The 19,540-nt window shown below is 41.1% G+C and overlaps 1 protein-coding gene across 1 annotated transcript; it reads right to left on the bottom strand.

Annotated features, from left to right (window-relative positions):
* Window positions 1-1,512: 1,512 nt before the first annotated feature.
* On the bottom strand, window positions 1,513-9,951 carry LOC110531663 (transmembrane protein 256). The gene is made up of 4 exons (XM_021614981.3): window positions 9,359-9,951; window positions 8,924-8,961; window positions 3,458-3,538; window positions 1,513-1,979 (listed from the first exon to the last, which is right to left on the bottom strand). Exons 1-4 carry the CDS (start codon window positions 9,438-9,440, stop codon window positions 1,836-1,838), a joined length of 345 nt encoding a protein of 114 aa, XP_021470656.1. The 5' UTR covers window positions 9,441-9,951; the 3' UTR covers window positions 1,513-1,835.
* Between the last annotated feature and the right edge of the window lie 9,589 nt (window positions 9,952-19,540).

Raw genomic sequence — 19,540 nt, 5'->3', positions numbered from 1 at the left:
GTCCCTTCAGAGTGCCCTACTTTTGACAAAAGCACTAAGGGCCATGGTCAAAAATAGTGCACAATGCAGGGAATATGCCATTTGGGACACAGCCCAGTTCTGAGGTAATTACCTAACCGAGTTTGGTGGTGTGAGAGAGAAACAAAAAAATATATACTTTAAACTAATTAATACATTCTACAGTGTAACAAAAGTAGAGGGTTGTGAAGCAAAACTCCCTTGAGATACAATTAACAATCTCTCCCGCCCACTACACCAGAGAGGTCCAGTTATAGCTAGAACACCATTCCTAACCCCTTAGCCGAAGGGCTAATTGCATTGCAACCTGCTTTACAGTCTGTGCCCAGCCTCACAACATTAGGATAATAAAAGCAGAGTGAGGACACAGAATAAACGGCAGAGTTTATTGCTGAGGCAATAAACTCACCGGGTGAATCCTCATAGGCCAGTGATTTCTTTGGCCTGCAAAAACAAAGACTGGGATAGTGAACAGAGACCAAAAGAGAAAAGAGAAAGTGTGAAGCACAGGCCCTGAGGGAGAGACTGAGCCCAAGAGCGAGGGACACAGCCTGAGAGAGAGGGAGAAAGAGAGACTAGAGATTGAGAAACCAAAAAAAGGGAGTTTAAACACAGCGTATTGGAGCAGAACGTTGTGATCAGGGTTGTCAATTCTAACGAGGGGACACTGTGCTGCTTCAGTAATGAGTGACTGTTTGGGAGTGTGTGTGTGTAGTCCCAACGCTGCACGCCCAAAATGTCAGCAACCAGGAGGTGGAGGGAAACAGGCACAATGTGATGTGGCTGGGTGAGTGTGAATGGATTCTGAACACATTATGATGGTGCAGATCTCTCTCCTTTGTCCGTGGCACCATCTCACATTATCAACTTAAAATGCGCATACATGAGCCTCCAGCAGCCCTCCCACACAAACAGTACATACATTTTCCTGCCTCCTCTCCTTGTCTCAGGAGCCCAAATGAACTAACTTGTGTAACCAGTGTTTCCATTCCAGAGATAACAATCGCAGTTTGATAGCCTGACCCCGTTTTCCCCAAAGCCCACTAATCAGCCTTCTAATGAGCATTTTATGAGTCGTGATCAAAGTTCACTGGGATGTGCTTTAGTCAATAGGATTTCTACTTTCAATGGACTCCCGAGTCAGTCGGCTGGCTTATGAGCGTCGAGCCACCCCCCTGCAAATTGACCTGGAGATTTATAAAGCAATTTTCAAAAGATCCTCGCGCAGACGGCCTTCACACACACAGCCTACAATCAGGAAACGGGAGGATGGAATGAAGGAAGGAATTAGCGCTTCAATGGATTTCACTTCCAATTTGAATACAGATAGGTTTGAAGGAACGTAGCCCCGGCTAAAGTGAGGCCAGTGGTTAATGAACTCCGTGTTCTCTGTACACCGGTACTTAGAAGATTAAATGCTGATGGGCCAGAGACATTCACTATCAGAAGGCTTCCTCAGTAGGAACAAATAAGGGGTTACAGAGAAGTGACAACTCTTTTCAAAAGGTTTATTTATGATTAAGGATTAATATACATTACTCTTTTGGATCCATTCAAACTGAAACGTGGGTGCGTTAACACCCACACACAAAAACAAGAGAAATTTAAGTCACAAGTACGTCAACATTTTCAAAAGTGATCCCTCACAACCTTATCTTCTCTTTACACCCATGACAGAACAACAGCAGGGTATAGATAAGTGACATTTTACCAACGCCCCTTCTTCTCTGAACATAAGTCAGTTTGTGTCCTGTAGAGAAAGGTCATTCACCACCAGTAGGGTCCAAGTATGGGGTCAGTGGATAAAATGACAGAGTTCAGATGGCTATGGCCAGCCAGCCAGCGATCAGGAACATGCCCCCGTAAGGAGCCAGTTTCCTCAGGACAGGGTTCTCCGTCAGGGCTTGGTGATACAGGGCGCCACAGAACGCCCCCATGCCCACTACCAGGAGGGCGCCCGCCTGCAGAGAGAAGAGGGGAAAGTGACTGTGTGCTGACCATTTAAGACGTACACACAGCCTTCTCAGAATGTGGCATACAGTATCTGAAAATACATGTACTTGGACATCAAATCACTAATGCAAACAAAAATGGAGAATACATGCGGACGGAGGATTATAATAAACCACAGAGATACATAATTATTGTGCCTTCAGAAAGTATTCACATCCCTTGACTTTTTCCACTTTGTTGTTACAACATGTATATGTTGGGTCACTGGCCTACACACAATACCCCATAATGTCAATGTGAAATTGTTTAGACATTTTTACTAATTAGAAATGAAAAGCTGAAATGTCTTGAGTCAATACGTATTCAACCCCTTTGTTATGGCAAGCCTGAATAAGTTCAGATGCATGGACTCACTGTGTGCAAGAAATGTTTAACATGATTTTTTTGAACGACTACCTCATCTCTGTACCCCACACATACAATTATCTGTCCCTCAGTCGAGCAGTGAATTTCAAACAGATTCAACCAAAGAGGTTTTCCAATGCCTCGCAAAGATGGGCACCTATTGGTAGACGGGTTGAAAATAGCTTTGGATGGTGTATCAATACACCCAGTCACTACAAAGATACAGACGTCCATCCTAACTCAGTTGCCAGAGAGGAAGGAAGCCACTTAGGGATTTCACCATGAGGCCAATGGTGACTTTAAAAACAGAGTTCCATGGCTGTCAAAGGGAAAAACTAAGGATGGATCGACATTGTAGTTCATCTACAATATTAACCAAACTGACAGAACGAAAAGGAAGCCTTTACAGAGTACAGAATAAAAAATATTCTAAAACAAGTATCCTGGTTGCAAAAAGGCACAAAAGTAAAACTGCAAAAAATGTGGCAAAGAAATTCACTTTATGTCCTGAATACAAAGTGTTATGTTTGGGGCAAATCCAACACATTACTGAATACCACTCTCCATATTTTCACGCATGGTGGTGGCTACATCATGTTATGGGTCTGATCGTCATCAGCAAGGAGTTTTTTTTAGGATAAAAATCTAATGGAATATAGCTAAGCACAAGCAAAACCCTAGAGGAAAACCTGGTTCATTCTGCATTCCTTACAGACACACACAGCAAGACAACCTAAAATACAAGGCCAAACATACACTGGAGTTACTTGCCAGTTACTTGCACTTGGACATATCCAGACAGACTCATAGCTGTAATCACTGCCAAAAGTGATTCCAACGTGTGTGAATACTTATGTAAATATTTCTGGATTTAATTTCAACAAACATGTTTCCACTTTGTCGTTATTGGGTATTGTGTGTAGATGGTTCATCCATTTTGATTTCAGACTGTGACAACAACATGTGGAATAAGTCTAAAGGGGTAGGAATACTTTCTGAAGACACCGTATGTTCTGTTACAACACTAGAGTTCGATAGTTAATTCTGTAATTAGAATTGGAGCGAGGTATACAGTACATACCACAGCAGGTTTCCGACAGCGAGAGGCCCCCAGCAGAGCTATGCTGTGGTAGAAGTGGTACTTGTTGGCCGTCTCATACAGCTGAGGAGAGGTAGATACATTAGAGACCAGAACTGTCTGACAAATAAGTTGACAGGGTTGTATAACTTTGCATTATATTCATATTGGTTATTTTAATGCAATAAGCCCAGAAGGAGTGTGGTATATTGGCCATATTGCACAAACCCCTTATTGCCTTTATAAACTTTTTGCATCATACCTGTGGTATATCATCTGACAAACACAGCTGGAATGCTGTTCTAGCCAATCAGCATCAAGTACCCAAACTTCCCTGTTTTATAATTGTGTGTGTGTGTGTGTGTGTGTGTGTGTGTGTGTGTGTGTGTGTGTACACACAATACTGGTCAAAAGTTTGGACACACCTACTCATTCAAATGTTTCTTTATTTGTACTATTTTCTACATTTTAGAATAATAGCAAAGACATCGAAACTATGAAATAACACATACGGAATCATGTAGTAACAAAAAAATATATATATATTATTTTTTGATTTTTTTGATTTATGTTCTTTGAAGTAGCCACCTTTTGCTTTGACAGCTTTACGCACTCTTGGCATTCTCTCAACCAGCTTCACCTGGAATGCTTTTCCAACAGTCTTGAAGGAGTTCCCACATTTGCTGAGCACTTGTTGGCTGCTTTACCTTCACTTGGCGGTAGACTCATCCCAAACCATCGCAATTGGGTTGAGGTCAGGTGATTGCGAAGGCCAGGTCATCTGATGCAGTACTCCATCACTCTCATTCTTGGTCAAATAGCCATTACACAGCCTGGAGGTGTGTTGGGTCATTGTCCTGTTGAAAAACAAATGATAGTCCCACTAAGCCCAAACCGGAAGGGATGACGTATCTCTGCAGAATGCTGTGGTATCCATGCTGGTTAAGTGTGCCTTGAATTCTAAATAAATCACTGACAGTGCCACCAGCAAAACACCCCCACACCTCCATACTTCAGTGGGAACCACACATGCAGAGATCATCAATTCACCTACTCTGCATCTCACAAAGACACCAAAAACCTCAAATTTGGACTCATCAGACCAAAGGACAGATTTCCACTGGTCTAATGTCCATTTCTCATGTTTGGTGTCCTATATTAGTGGTTTCTTTGACCATGAAGGCCTGATTCACACAGTCTCCTCTGAACAGTTGATGTTGAGATGTGTCTGTTATTTGAACTCTGAAGCATCTATTTGGGCTGCAATTTCTGAGGCTAGTAACTCTAATGAACTTATCCTCTGCAGCAGAGGTAGGTAACTCTGGGTTAGAGGTCGACCGATTAAATCGGAATGGCCGATTAATTAGGGCCGATTTTAAGTTTTCATAACAATAGGAAATCTGTATATTTGGACACCGATTTGGCCAATTTTTTCTTTATTTATTTAATCTTTATTTAATTAGGCAAGTCAGTTAAGAACACATTCTTATTTTCAATGGCGGTCTAGGAACGGTGGGTTAACTGCCTTGTTCAGGGGCAGAACAACAGATTTTTACCTTGTCAGCTCAGCGATTCAATCTTGCAACCTTACAGTTAACTAGTCCAACGCTCTAACCACCTGATTACATTGCACTCCACGAGGAGACTGCCTGTAACCCGAATGCAGTTAGCCAAGTTAAGTTGCTAGCTAGCATTAAACTTATCTTATAAAAAAACAATCAATCAATCAATCATAATCACTAGTTAACTACACGTGGTTGATGATATTACTAGTTTATCTAGCGTGTCCTGCGTTTCATATAAACGATGCGGTGCGTATCGTTGCTCCAATGTGTACCTAACCATAAACATCAATGCCTTTCTTAAAATCAATACACAGAAGTATATATTTTTAAACCTGTATATTTTGTTAAAAGAAATCCAGGTTAGCAGGCAATATTAACCAGGTGAAATTGTGTCACTTCTCTTACGTTCATTGCACGCAGAGTCAGTGTATATGCAACAGTTTGGTAGCCTAATTTGCCAGAATTGTACGTAATTATGACATAACATTGAAGGCTGTGCAATGTAACAGGAATATTTAGACTTAGGGATGCCACCCGTTAGATAAAATACGGAACGGTTCCATATTTCACTGAAAGAATAAACATGTTTTCGAGATGATAGTTTCCGGATTTGACCATATTTATGACCTAAGGCTCGTATTTCTGTGTGTTACTATGTTATAACTAAGTCTGATGTGATAGAGCAGTCTGACTGAGTGATGGTAGGCAGCAGCAGGCTCATAAGCCTTCATTCAAACAGCACATTTGTGCGTTTTGCCAGCAACTCTTCGCTGTGCTTCAAGAGTTGCACTGTTTATGACTTCAAGTCTATCAACTCCCGAGATTAGGCTTGTGTAACCGATGTGAAATGGCTAGCTAGTTACCGGGGTGCGCGCTAATAGCGTTTCAAACGTCACTCGCTCTGAGACTTGGAGTGGTTGTTCCCCTTGCTCTGCATGGGTAACGCTGCTTCAAGGGTGGCTGTTGTCGATGTGTTCCTGGTTCGAGCCCAGGTAGGAGCGAGGAGAGGGATGGAAGCTATACTGTTACACTGGTAATACTAAAGTGCCTATAAGAACATATAATAGTCAAAGGTATATGAAATACAAATGGTATAGAGAGAAAGTCCTATAATTCCTATAATAACTACAACCTAAAACTTCTTACCTGGGAATATTGAAGACTCATGTTAAAAGGAACCACCAGCTTTCATATGTTCTCATGTTCTGAGCAAGGAACTTAAACGTGAGCTTTCTGACATGGCACATATTGCACTTTTACTTTCTTCAACACTTTGTTTTTGCATTATTTAAAACAAATTGAACATGTTTAATTATTTATTCGAGGCTAAATTAATATTATTGATGTATTATATTAAGTTAAAATAAGTGTTCATTCAGTATTGTTGTAATTGTCATTATTACAAATATATATTTTTTGTATTATTATTTATTTATTTATTTAAAATCGGTGTCAGCTTTTTTGGACCCCCAATAAATTGGTATTGAAAAATCATAATCGGTCGACCTCTACTCTGGGTCTTCCTTTCCTGTGGTGGTCCTCATGAGAGCCAGTTTCATCATAGCACTTGATGGTTTTTGCAATTGCACTTGAAGAAACTTTCAAAGTTCTTAATTTTCCAGATTGACTGACCTTCATGTCTTAAAGTAATGATGGACTGTCGTTTCTCTTTGCTTATTTGAGCTGTTCTTGCCATAATATGGACTTGGTCTTTTACCAAATAGGGCTATATTCTGTATACCATCCCTACCTTGTCACAACACATTGGCTCAAACGCATTTAAGAAGGAAAGAAATTCCACAAATTAACTTAGCAAGACACACCTGTTAATTTAAATACATTCCAGGTGACTACCTCATGAAGCTGGTTGAGAGAATGCCAGGGGAGTGCAAAGCTTTCATCAAGGCAAAGGGTGACTACTTTGAAGAATTTAAAATATATTTGTTTAACACTTTTTTTTGGTTACTACATTATTCAAAATGTGTTTACTACATTATTCAAAATGTGTTATTTCATAGTTTTGATGTCTTCACTATTATTTTACAATGTAGAAAAAAGAATAAAGAAAAACCCTTGAGTAGATGTGTCCAAAGTTTTGACTGGTGTGTGTGTGTGTGTGTGTGTGTGTGTGTGTGTGTGTGTGTGTGTGTAAAGTCGGAAGTTTACATACACCTTAGCCAAATACATTTCAACTCAGTTTTTCACAATACCTGACATTTAATCCTATTACAAATTCCCTGTCTTAGGTCAGTAGGTCAGAAGTTTACATACACTCAATTAGTATTTGGTAGAATTGCCTTTAAATTGTTTAACTTGGGTCAAACATTTTGGGCAGCCTTCAACAAGCTTCCCACAAGAAGTTGGGTGTATTTTGGCCCATTCCTCCTGACAGAGCTGGTATAATTGAGTCAGGTTTGTAGGCCTCCCTGATCACACACACACTTTTTCAGTTCTGCCCACACATTTTCTATAGGGTTGAGGTCAGGGCTTTGTGATGGCCACTCCAATACCTTGACTTTGCTGTCCTTAAGCCATTTTGCTACAACTTTGTAAGTATGCTTGGGGTCATTGTCCATTTGGAAGACCCATTTGCGACCAAGCTTAACTTCTTGACAGATTTTCCACCCTCATGATGCCATCTATTTTGTGAAGTGCACCAGTACTTCCTGCAGCAAGGCACCCCCACAACATGATGCTGCCACCCCCGTAGCAAAGGACCTTGTGAAGATGCTGGAGGAAACAGGTACAAAAGTATCTATATCCCCAGTAAAACGAGTCCTATATCGACATAACCTGAAAGGGCACTCAGCAAAAAAAGAAGCCACTGCTCCAAAACCACCATAAAAAAGCCAGACTACAGTTTGCAACTGCACATGGGGACAAAGATCGTACTTTTTGGAGAAATGTCCTCTGGTCTGATGAAACAAAAATAGAACTGTTTGGCCATAATGACCGTCATTATGTTTGGAGGAAAATGGGGGAGGCTTGCAAGCCGAAGAACATCATCCCAACCGTGAAGCACGGGGGTGGCAGCATCATGTTGTGGGGGTGCTTTGCTGCAGGAGGGACTGGTGCACTTCACAAAATAGATGGCATCCTGAGGATGGAAAATTATGTGGATATATTGAAGCAACATCTCAAGACATCAGTCAGGAAGTTGAAGTTTCGTCACAAATGGACAATGACCCCAAGCATACTTCCAAAGTTGTGGCAAAATGGCTTAAGGACAACAAAGTCAAGGTATTGGAGTGGCCATTACAAAGCCCTGACCTCAATCCTGTAGAAAATTTGTGGGCAGAACTGAAAAAGTGTGTGCTAGCAAGGACTACAAACCTGACTCAGTTACACCAGCTCGGCAGGAGGAATGGGTGAAAATTCACCCAACTTATTGTGGGAAGACTGCCCAAAACATTTGACCCAAGTTAAACAATTTAAAGGCAATGCTACCAAATACTAATTGAGTGTCCGACCCACAGAGAAAGTGATGAAAGAAATTAAAGCTGAAATAAAATCACTCTACTATTATTCTGGCATTTCACATTCTTAAAATAAAGTGATGATCCTAACTGACCTAAAACAGGACATTTTTACTAGGATTAAATGTCAGGAATAGTGAAAAACAGAGTTTAAAATGTATTTGGCTAAGGTTTAGGTAAACTTCTGACTTCAACTGTATGACAGGTATGACAAAACATTTATTTTTACTGCTCTAATTACATTGGTAACCAGTTTATAATAGCAAATGCTTTTTAAGCATTAATAACGCACGAGGGGGTGTGATATGACCAATTTACCACGGCCGCGTTGCGTTGTGCAAGATAACAGCCCTTAGCCGTGGTATATTGGCCATATATCACACCCCCTTGTGCCTTATTACTTAAATAGCATATGAAACAACACTTACCACGATCGAGTAATCGCCTGGATCTTTGTTTTTGAAACCTAAATAAACAAATAGGAGATATTGTAAAGGGCCAGGACAGCTACAGTAATAGCAGCACCACAAAACAGGTGGTCATGTCATGTGATATCAAGAACAGTGAAGCCTATTTGTGTAACTTTATGTTTAGCCATCAGGAGCCTGCAATATACACCTTTTCATTCGGTTAATGTGCATCATTTACAGTAGCATGAAAACTGCAGCCGGAAAGCACACTGTAGGCTACATATAGCTAATTACATTATTATTTAGCACTAGTGACATGGCCCAATGAGTGACATAAGCCTGTCCTGCAGCGCATACACAACAACATGCCTAACTTTTAAAGTTCACTAACGTTACACAATCACTTAATCTGGTTGTTATGCCCCGCACAATTACGAAGACGTGAAATCCTACCGTGAGCTCCGTATGCCCCAGCCGTGACAGCAAGCGCCCCGGACACTCCTGCTAACCTCTGCACAACCAAAGACGCGGTCATTGCTCAATTTTACAAGGCGCTAAATGACTGTGAAAGATAAAGGAAACTGCAGGCAGTAGGGCGCTCTTCTGGGAGAGAACATCCGCCGGTAGAATTGTTTACTGAACCAAAATGGCGCTCATCGTGTTACGGTTTCCAATGTCCGGCATACATTTTATATAACTTTTATATAAGTGTGGCTCATTATGGCAAATGAAAATATCCTTGTATAGCCTAATAATATTGTCAGATCTCTTCAGACAAAGCCGTATGGAATGGCACCACTAGCACGACACTGATTTGCACATAAACAGTTATTTTCTGTTATCTTCAGACATTGTTATAAAGTTATGCTATTTATCACAGGCGAAATTGCCTCATGGGATGGGGGGACATGACGCCCCCCCCCCCCCCCCCAATAAATTTACAAATGTATTTGAGTAAAGTATGTCGGATAAAAAATGTAATGACAGGTCTGATGGAAAAGGCATGTAAAATTAATAATTCGAGAAATGGTGGTGGAAATGACTTTATGTGCAAATGTTGATATAATAACTATCATATATCGAAGCAAACTTGGAGTCAAGCGATGTTGTGTGGTCCTCCCACTAATATTCGGGAAAGCATGCAGTTTAGGTTGACTCGAGCAGCAACGCAGATATTGAGATGAGCAAGATGCAAGATGCAAGACTTTGCTTTCACACAGTCACACATAGTGTAGTTGGCTTGTCACCAAAAGCACTCACAAACTTCTACAGATGCACAATCGAGAGCATCCTGGCGGGCTGTATCACCGCCTGGTACGGCAACTGCTCCGCCCTCAACCGTAAGGCTCTCCAGAGGGTGGTGAGGTCTGCACAACGCATCACCGGGGGCAAACTACCTGCCCTCCAGGACACCTACACCACCCGATGTCACAGGAAGGCCATAAAGATCATCAAGGACATCAACCACCCGAGCCACTGCCTGTTCACCCCGCTATCATCCAGAAGGAGAGGTCAGTACAGGTGCATCAAAGCTGGGACCGAGAGACTGAAAAACAGCTTCTATCTCAAGGCCATCAGACTGTTAAACAGCCACCACTAACATTGAGTGGCTGCTGCCAACACACTGACACTGACTCAACTCCAGCCACTTTAATAATGGGAATTGATGGGAAATGATGTAAATATATCACTAGCCACTTTAAACAATGCTACCTTATATAATGTTACTTACCCTACATTATTCATCTCATATGCATACGTATATACTGTACTCTATATCATCGACTGTATCCTTATGTAATACATGTATCACTAGCCACTTTAAACTATGCCACTTTGTTTACATACTCATCTCATTTGTACATACTGTACTCGATACCATCTACTGTATCTTGCCTATGCTGCTCTGTACCATCACTCATTCATATATCCTTATGTACATATTCTTTATCCCCTTACACTGTGTACAAGACAGTAGTTTTGGAATTGTTAGTTAGATTACTTGTTGGTTATTACTGCATTGTCGGAACTAGAAGCACAAGCATTTCGCTACACTCGCATTAACATCTGCTAACCATGTGTATGTGACAAATAAAATTTGATTTGATTTGATTTGATTTGTATGTGCATGTGCCAGGGTTCACTTCACGCTGTTCACAGCATGGTATCCAGGCACCAAAACAGAGGAGAAGTTGAGACTCAAGCTTCCACGCTCTTAGTTGTTACCGGAATTGATCCACTATGCTGTTTACTTTCTGCATCTACGTCCTATCGCTGAGTCTACCTTTACGTACATATTAAATAAGTTGTGATGAACTTCATAGGGTGGTGAAGGTGCATGGCGATGAGCTCGATGCTTCTTTCCAATAAATATCGAGGGTCTCATTCTGGTGACATGATGATCGATGCTTGGCTGCCGTTTGACAAGTACAAATAATATCACTCTTTTGTCAATAAAATCTCCTCATGTAGGCTATACTCACACGGTATCTGCGAGCTGTTGGTTAGAGTGCACGTGAGTGGGCACGTTCCGCTACATAACATAACATTATTTTGTAACAAAACCCTCAGTAGAGTTCAAAATGCAATGAAAACCCATTTAACTTGCATTTTTTATTTGGTACATGGGCATTTAATTGCAAACGTTATTTGTATGCGACAATGTCATCACGCACAGCCTTTTATCTGCAACAAGTTAATTCGATGGAAATACACTTTTTTTTCTATAGAGACTTCGGAATATTCAATTGAAAAACTGTTGGCTACATACAGCATGAAACATAAAGCACTGCAGTTTAAAAACATTTCCATATGGAGCAGAAAGATGGTTTTGGGGAGGTGTGGGGGTCTAGGGGGGCCAACTAGGGGTCAAAACATTGACATCCCCCCACTTAATTTTCCATCATCGTGTTTACTCTATCTTTAAACTCATTTAAAGGGACGATCTCCTGTAATTTCAGGACATTTTGAAGCTCGTTTCAAGCGGAAGCGGCTGAGACCTTGAACACTTTTTTCCCCTAGCTCTGAATGGGCCTTATGCACAGTCAACAAAACACAGTCATGTGAGCGTAGGCAATAGTTGTCCTTTGTCTGCTGGACAATGTACTGTAGGTACACAGGTAAAATGGGACCTGTCTCAGCATGGCCTTAAAAATGTTAACCTTGGGAGTTGGAGAGTGGCTGCATAAAAGCTTTCACACTCTTGTCTATGACCCGCCTAACCTCAAATTCACAGCTAAAATAAAATTAAATACAAATATAAAACAAACTTTTTTACCTTGACTGTTTTAAGAGCTACATTTGAAATCCATAATTCATAGGACTGCTTGAATTACAGCAATGCAGTTCACATCAATTATTTATAGCACTACTCTCCCATTTTCATTTTCACTCTAAAACGTTACCCAGCTTTAGAGAAGGCTTAGTTTGTCCAACCCTCCATTATTGCCTTACAGACTACACACTAAAACTTGACAAAGTTACAGGGACTCAATGAAGAGAGTTGCGTTAGTGTTCACTTCATGGCTCATACAATTACAATTCAAAATGCTAATGTTTCAGAAGCAGTGAGCTCCTTTTCTTTGTTACGATACATTTTGAATATAGGCTATTTTCACTGTCAACAGGAAATGTTGGAAAGATAATGTTGTTTACTTTTCCACATCATATAAACATTTGCTTGTATCCTTCCTGCTTGAGAAGTGGAACAATTGTGTTGACCAGCTGGGGGCGCTATTTTACTGTCTCAACCACTGTGCAGATTTGTCCAGAAAGCTTTTACTACAGAATACTACAGTACTTTCTATAGGATTCTTTAGTCAACTGTAGTATACTGTAGAATACTATACTATACACTGTAGTATCCCTCGATCATGTGTAGCACTTAGTATAGAATTTTGTAGTATACTGTAGAATTCTAGAGTATTATCCCCAACAAAATGCTGTTGTAAATACTACAGGAATGTTTTCAAAAACAATACAGTCTGCAAAAACGCATAAAAAGAGCTCTGAACTCTCCGTTCAGAACCCATACCTACCTACCTACAGGTTATGGAAAATGTCATTTTTTAAAAATTTCTCTTGTAGGTTTCATCAAGGTTACATCAGACAGTATACTACAGTCTACAAAGCACTACAGTAAATACAACAGTATACTACTGTCCACTAAAGCACTACAGTAATTACCATAGAAAATGCAACAAAAAATACATACTACAATACTACAGGAAACTGTAAATACAACTGTAATAATGTAGGCCTACCCACATGAAAAAAACATTACAGGGAACACTATAGTATTCCTTACATAGTATACATTATAGTATTTTTCCATGTGGGTAGGCCTACATCCTTGCCAATTAGCAGTTTGATGTTAATGAGGGTCACAGCACATACATGTAGCTGAGAACCCCCCAAAAAACAGTCATGTATTATCAAATCCTATCAAATCCTGGGTGACTGAGAAGCATGTGTAAGGAATGTTAATACAATGTTTGTCATTAACACTTGTTAATGAGCTTTTAATTAAAAACAAGCCTTGTGGCTTCCCGTCCTCCCTCATCTGTGAGATAGGCCTCTCTCGTTCTCTCTCTCTCTCTCTCTCCTATATCTGTCTGAGGGGGTCTGGCAGTGTGTTCGTGTGTCATGATTAGTTTGCATTGGTGTGAATGAGATAAATTAGAGGTAATTTTGCAAGCCAATTCTAACTGGCGTTAGACTTCCGATCATTGCCCCAACACTAGTTACTGATGGTGCTAGTTAGCAACTTCCTTCAAACTGCACGCAGAGACATAAAAATGGTATCCACAAGTTTATCTGACTCTGGGGAAGTAGATAAAGGGCTTCATTGTATCCCTGTAAGTGTGTCATGTGTGCGTTAACGCGTGTGTAGGTGTGTGGGTGCGTACGTGTGTTGGTGTATATGCATATGTTTGAGTTGTGTGTGTAATCCTGCCAGTGTCTGCATGTGTGTAGCCAATATATGTCCCCTGCTTGCACGATTACACCACAAAACCCTATCTCTTTTCATTACAGTCCACAGGTTCTTTTCAATTTGGCCCGTGCCAGCCAGACACAGACGGAGGAAGGACCACAGAAAAGTATTGCTTTACATCTTGTTTTCCCTCACAAGCAGCAAATGGTCTGTAAGTCACAGCAGCTGTCTCCTGTAAGGTTCCTCAAAAGCAAACATATATCCCACTTCAGAGAGCCTCTCTTCTTCCGTCTTAGGGCTCTTCAGTTCAGCGGCAGATATCTTCAGGCAATTTGCCCCTGGCGTGTGTGTGTGTGTGTGTGTGAGTGTGTGTGTGTGTGCGTGTGCGTGGTGTGAGCCTGCCTTGTCGTGATGGAGCTATTCAAAGAGCCATTCAACACGAGTAAAGCCATGAAGCTCACGACACAGAACATTGCCTATAAAAAACTACCAGGGAATGAACTGAACAGTGAGCTCAATACGCATAGCAAACAAAAGCACTATTTTTGTCTTGTAACAGAAATGTTATTAAATAGTTGTTCCTGGGAATTAAATAGGCTTACATCAGCTTTGTGTGTATGTGTCATTTCAAGTAGCCCTCTACTAGTTCTCTTCATTCTGCCTGACCTGCTTTACGTCAATCAAATGAACTCCTAAGTTATTTCATTATTTTTTTATATAGCTATTTTATTAGGCTGCCCGCTAGCTGTTGCTATTGCAGCAGCTACTCTTCAAAAAAATAAAAAGCATTAACAATACATTGACAGCTGAACAAAGAAATGCCTTGACAATGAAAGGGTAACTATCACTTTTAGTATGTTCCATAGTGGGTAGATCCTCTCTAAAATATGTTCTCTCATCAAGATGCTGATAGATGTCCAAGATGTCTAAGCATTTTCTCGGGAGAATGCATTTTGCATACGTTTTAGAGGGCAGACTGCATCCAATTGTGAGTGCTAACGATGTGTCACATGTAAATCTTCCAGAGGGGTTAACATCTCACTGTCCTGCTCCTAGTGTATCAGTAGCATCCTGCCACCACTTTGCTTGTTCTACACTCACTCGCTGCTTCACTATACATCACACACATAAGCCCAATGTACAGTGGAGTGTGTGTGTGTGTGTGTGTGTGTGTGTGTGTGTGTGTGAGAACAGAAATGACAAGATTATGTTATAATACTATTATTGCATCAAATGGTTGTTTTATGCAACAGAATAGAGGGTTCTTATAACTCTATTGTGTCTGTGTGAACTGAAAGTGGGCCTCTGGGGGATTTACCACAGACAGTGGATTTACAATGGATTGGTGATAAAGACAACATTCCATAGCATGATTAGTGTCTGTGTGCCTGACTGAAAGGTACCAGGGAGAGATGGCTCTGGGCCAGGCCCTGGTTTCTACACAAGGAGAAGTCTTTACTGCAGATGCTGTTTGCTGTGAATTATTTGTATCTTTCGTACAAATTTTAACATTGTGACCCATTCCATACATATGTTGTTTGTCATGAACATCTAGGAGGATGAACTTTAGTATGAAATGCCGAGGCTAAAATCCGCTCGTTGGGCTTCTCAATGAATCACCTACTGGCGGGTCGTCGACAAGCTTCATTATTGCAATAATTAATCTCTGTTATTAATAAGTTCTGAATAAAGTAATATTCTGATTGGTGATTGACCTTGTCTCTCCTCATTATTGATTAGAATTTCCAGGACAATTTGACAGTGTGTGTGTGTGTGTGTCAACCAGAGTGCACAGAGTGCACAGGCTGCCATTAGTCTATGTGCTGGGGGAAACAACACCAGCCATTAGACGGCCAGGACACAACCAGCACATCACGCACCCCAGCCCAATGACTGGAGATTAGGTATCTTGGGGTGTAGAGTCGTGTGTCCATTTGCATATTTTAGCTGGACTGTTGCTTGTTGTTTGGTTTGATGGGATGGAAGAACATTGGGTTTTGTGGATAAAACCATATTGTCCATAAGGGGTATTTTAAAGTTTATTTGTCAGAATTATATTCCCAATAGGTGATTCCTTCTACAGCCATTGAGTATAGTTCTGGTACCTACTGAGGGTGTTCTAGTGGGGTCGCCGGGCTGGACATGCAGTGTGTTTGTGCAGTGGTATAAAGTTATGTAAATTTATAGCATTAGTTTAATTTGGGATTCCATTCATGATTGGTGTGTCTGGTGAACTCTGGTTAAATGTCACGCTGTATATCCCCTTGGCTCCACAGCCACACACATACACTTTACACTTCTCTCTCTCTCTCTATCTCTCTCACACAGGCATACATACTCCGTTGCAATCAGAGCACACACGCACACACTCCTCGGCGTGCTCCGCTCCGGCATAATTAGCGAACTTGTTTGGCTCATCTGCATCTGTCTTCAAAGGAGGTCGATGCAAATGGATAGGATTTAGCCACTGGCACCAATTAGAAAAAGCACAGGCCAGCAACTCTGTTACAGGCTAAGTAAATGTTATTGCATTAAAATAAGTACATTCCCGTCTCTTCACTCAGCAGCATCTAGCAGCACACTAAACCCATGGTTTCAATCATCTCATGCTTAATCGACATTTAGCTGGCATGGAAACTTAATTGATGTGTTTGTTTGTACCTGATTTTAGATGAAGCTGTGTACCTGTAGATTTAAATTGTGTAGCTCATTGATGTCAGTTGCTATAGTACTTGTTCATCTACTGTATATGTCTCTGCTTGGCCTGACCCATATCAATGAACTGTACTGTACAAGGGTGACATCTAGAACCAAAAAGGTGATTTGGCTGTCCTCATAGGAGAACCCTTTAAAGAACACGTTTTGGTTCTAGGTAGAACCTATTTGGTTCCAATTAGAACCCTTTTTGGTTCCAGGTAGAACCCTTTCCACAGAGGGTTCTACATGTGTGAAGGAGCATGGTGAGCTGATGTTAAAGGAGATAACGCTATTTTTCTCCTACATTGTGGAAGCTAGGCGTATTACAACGACAGTTAGGCTATTTTCAAACAACTCTCCCCCTCCCCACCCCTGCCCCCTTTCTCAACAAGCCTAGAGTTACTCCGCCTTTGTGGATTTGTTAACATAGGCATAGCTAGCTAGCTAGTCAGCCATTTCATACAGCTACAGCAGCAGTCTACCAGCTAACCACTGGACACACAGAATGTCGAGTGATGAGGTGAAATTAAACAAATTAAATGAGGTAACATTAAACTCCAAAAACTACAGTGCATTCGGAAAGTATTCAGACCCCTTCCCTTTTTTCAACATTTTGTTACGTTACAGCTTTATTCTAAAATGTATTAAACATTTTTTTTCCCTCATCAATCTACACACAACACATCATAATGACAAAGAGAAAACAGGTTTTTAGACATTTTTGCAAATGCATCAAAAATATAAAACAGAAATAGCTTATTGACATAAGAATTCAGACCCTTTACAATGAGACTCCAAATTGAGCTCAGGCGCATCCTGTTTCCATTAACCATCCTTGAGATGTTTCTATAACTTCATTGGAGTCCACTTGTGGTAAATTTGATTGATTTGGACATGATTTGGAAAGGCACATAGTTGTCTATAGAAGGTTCCACAGTTGACAGTGCATGTCAGAGCAAAAACAAAGCCATGAGGTCGAAGGAATTGTCCGTGGAGTTCCGAGACAGGATTATTTATTTTTTGGTGGGGGTACCAAAAAATGTCTGCGGCATTGAAGGTCCCCAAGAACACAGTGGCCTCCATTATTCTTAAATGGAAGAAGTTTGGAATCACCAAAGACTCTTCCTGGAGCTGGCCGCCCGGCCAAACTGAGCAATCGGGGGAGAAGGGCCTTGGTCAGGGAGGTGACCAAGAACCCGATGGTCCCTCTGACAGAGCTCCAGAATTCCTCTGTGGATATAGGATAACCTTCCAGAAGGACAACCATCTCTGCAGCACTCCACTAATCAGGCCTTTATGGTAGAGTGGCCAGACAGAAGCAACTCCTCAGTAAAAGGCACATGACAGCCCACTTGGAGTTTGCCAAAAGGCACCTATAGGACACTCAGACCATGAGAAACAAGATTTTCTGGTCTGATGAAACCAAGATTGAACTCTTTGGCCTGAATGCCAAGCATCATGTTTGGAGGAAAACTGGCACCTTCCCTACGGTGAAGCATGGTGGTGGCAGCATCATGCTGTGGGGATGTTTTTCAGCGGCATGGACTGGGAGACTAGTCAGGATCGAGGGAAAGATGAACAGAGCGAAGTACAGAGAGATCCTTGATGAAAACCTGCTCCAGAGTGCTCAGGACAGACTGGGGGGAAGGTTCACCTTCCTACAGGACAACGACCCTAAGCACACAGCCAAGACAAAGCCAGAGTAGCTTAGGGACGAGTCTCTGAGTGGCCCAACCAGACTTGAACCTGATCAAACAGCTTTGGAGGGACCTGAAAATTGATGTTCAACGACGCTCCCTATCCAACCTGGCAGAGCTTGAGAGGGTCTGCATAGAAGAATGGGAGAAACTCCTCAAATACAGGTGTACCAAGCTTGTAAGGTCATGACCAAGTAGACTCGAGGCTGTAATCGCTGCCAAAGTTCCTTCAACAAAATTCTGAGTAAAGGGTCTGAATACTATTTCAGTTTTCTATTTTCAATACATTTGCAAAAAAATCCCCAAATCTGTTTTTGTTTTGTCATTATTGGGTATTGTGTGTAGATTGCTGAGGATAAAAAATAAAACATTTTTTTTTTGAGAATAAGGCTGTGACGTAACAAAGTGTGGAAAAAGCCAAGGGTTCTGAATACTTTCCGAATGCACTGCATAGGGTGACAATGTCTGGGAATAGTTAACAAAAAAAACTTTAGTGTAGCTTGTTTTCGACTTCTGTCGCCTCCATGGTGCTCCCATCTAGCTCAACCACTGCAGGCTCCTCCAGAAACTCATCCCCCTTTAGAAAAAGACAGTCGGTTATACTCCAAGCATATAGTATCTTCATTACTGGCAAATATTTTGAATACTAGAAACGGAGACATGAAAGTACCGGAGAGATACACCCCCACATTGGCTACTCAAAGAAGGTAAGCACAAAGAGAGGGACACAAAAACACAGAAACCAACCATAAATGATGCACACACAAGAAAGTTCACACTACCCAATAGCCATCATTGAAAGGAATAGGAAAAAAGTATCTAGCTATTCTCCTATTGAAATGAAGCATGCATTCTCACATATCTGACAGCGTGGTGCTGGATGCCACTCTAATGCTTGATAAAGCAGGCAGAGGTAACACTTTCCTTGGAGTGGATTGTGGTGGGGCCTAACTAGAAGGTGAGAAATTAGATTTTTACTATGCGCATGTCCAAGTATTATATCACATTATATCTAACTAGCCAGCTAGCTTGCTAATGTATGTCACAAAACCTAGCTAGTAAGCTTGCTTGTCAACTTTCTACCGAGCTACATAATGTTAGCTAGTTAGCTGAGCGCCATTACAGTTCTATCACTTTCAAACGGAGAAATGCACATGAAACGGTAGCGAGCCTCCAACGCAAAAAATTTAAGTAGGTTCTAAATTATCATGACTCTCCGAAACATACAAGCTTATGTCTATATCCTGACTGGTTTCGATCGTAAAATACTATGCAAACCTTAGTTATTTATCAAGACAGCCATATAAT

This window comes from Oncorhynchus mykiss, chromosome 9, assembly GCF_057628025.1.
Source record: "Oncorhynchus mykiss isolate SJ-2025 chromosome 9, ASM5762802v1, whole genome shotgun sequence".
NCBI classification, from domain to species: domain Eukaryota; kingdom Metazoa; phylum Chordata; class Actinopteri; order Salmoniformes; family Salmonidae; genus Oncorhynchus; species Oncorhynchus mykiss.
This window is presented reverse-complemented; position numbering and strand designations above follow the sequence as displayed.

Coding starts and splice junctions, on each gene's coding strand:
- LOC110531663 (XM_021614981.3), bottom strand. CDS start 9,440: ATGACCGCGTCTTTGGTTGTGCAGAGGTTAGCAGGAGTGTCCGGGGCG. Junction 3,539..8,923: donor CAGGCGATTACTCGATCGTG/GTAAGTGTTGTT, acceptor ACCTCTCCTCAG/CTGTATGAGACGGCCAACAA. Junction 1,980..3,457: donor GCTGTCGGAAACCTGCTGTG/GTATGTACTGTA, acceptor TTCTCTCTGCAG/GCGGGCGCCCTCCTGGTAGT.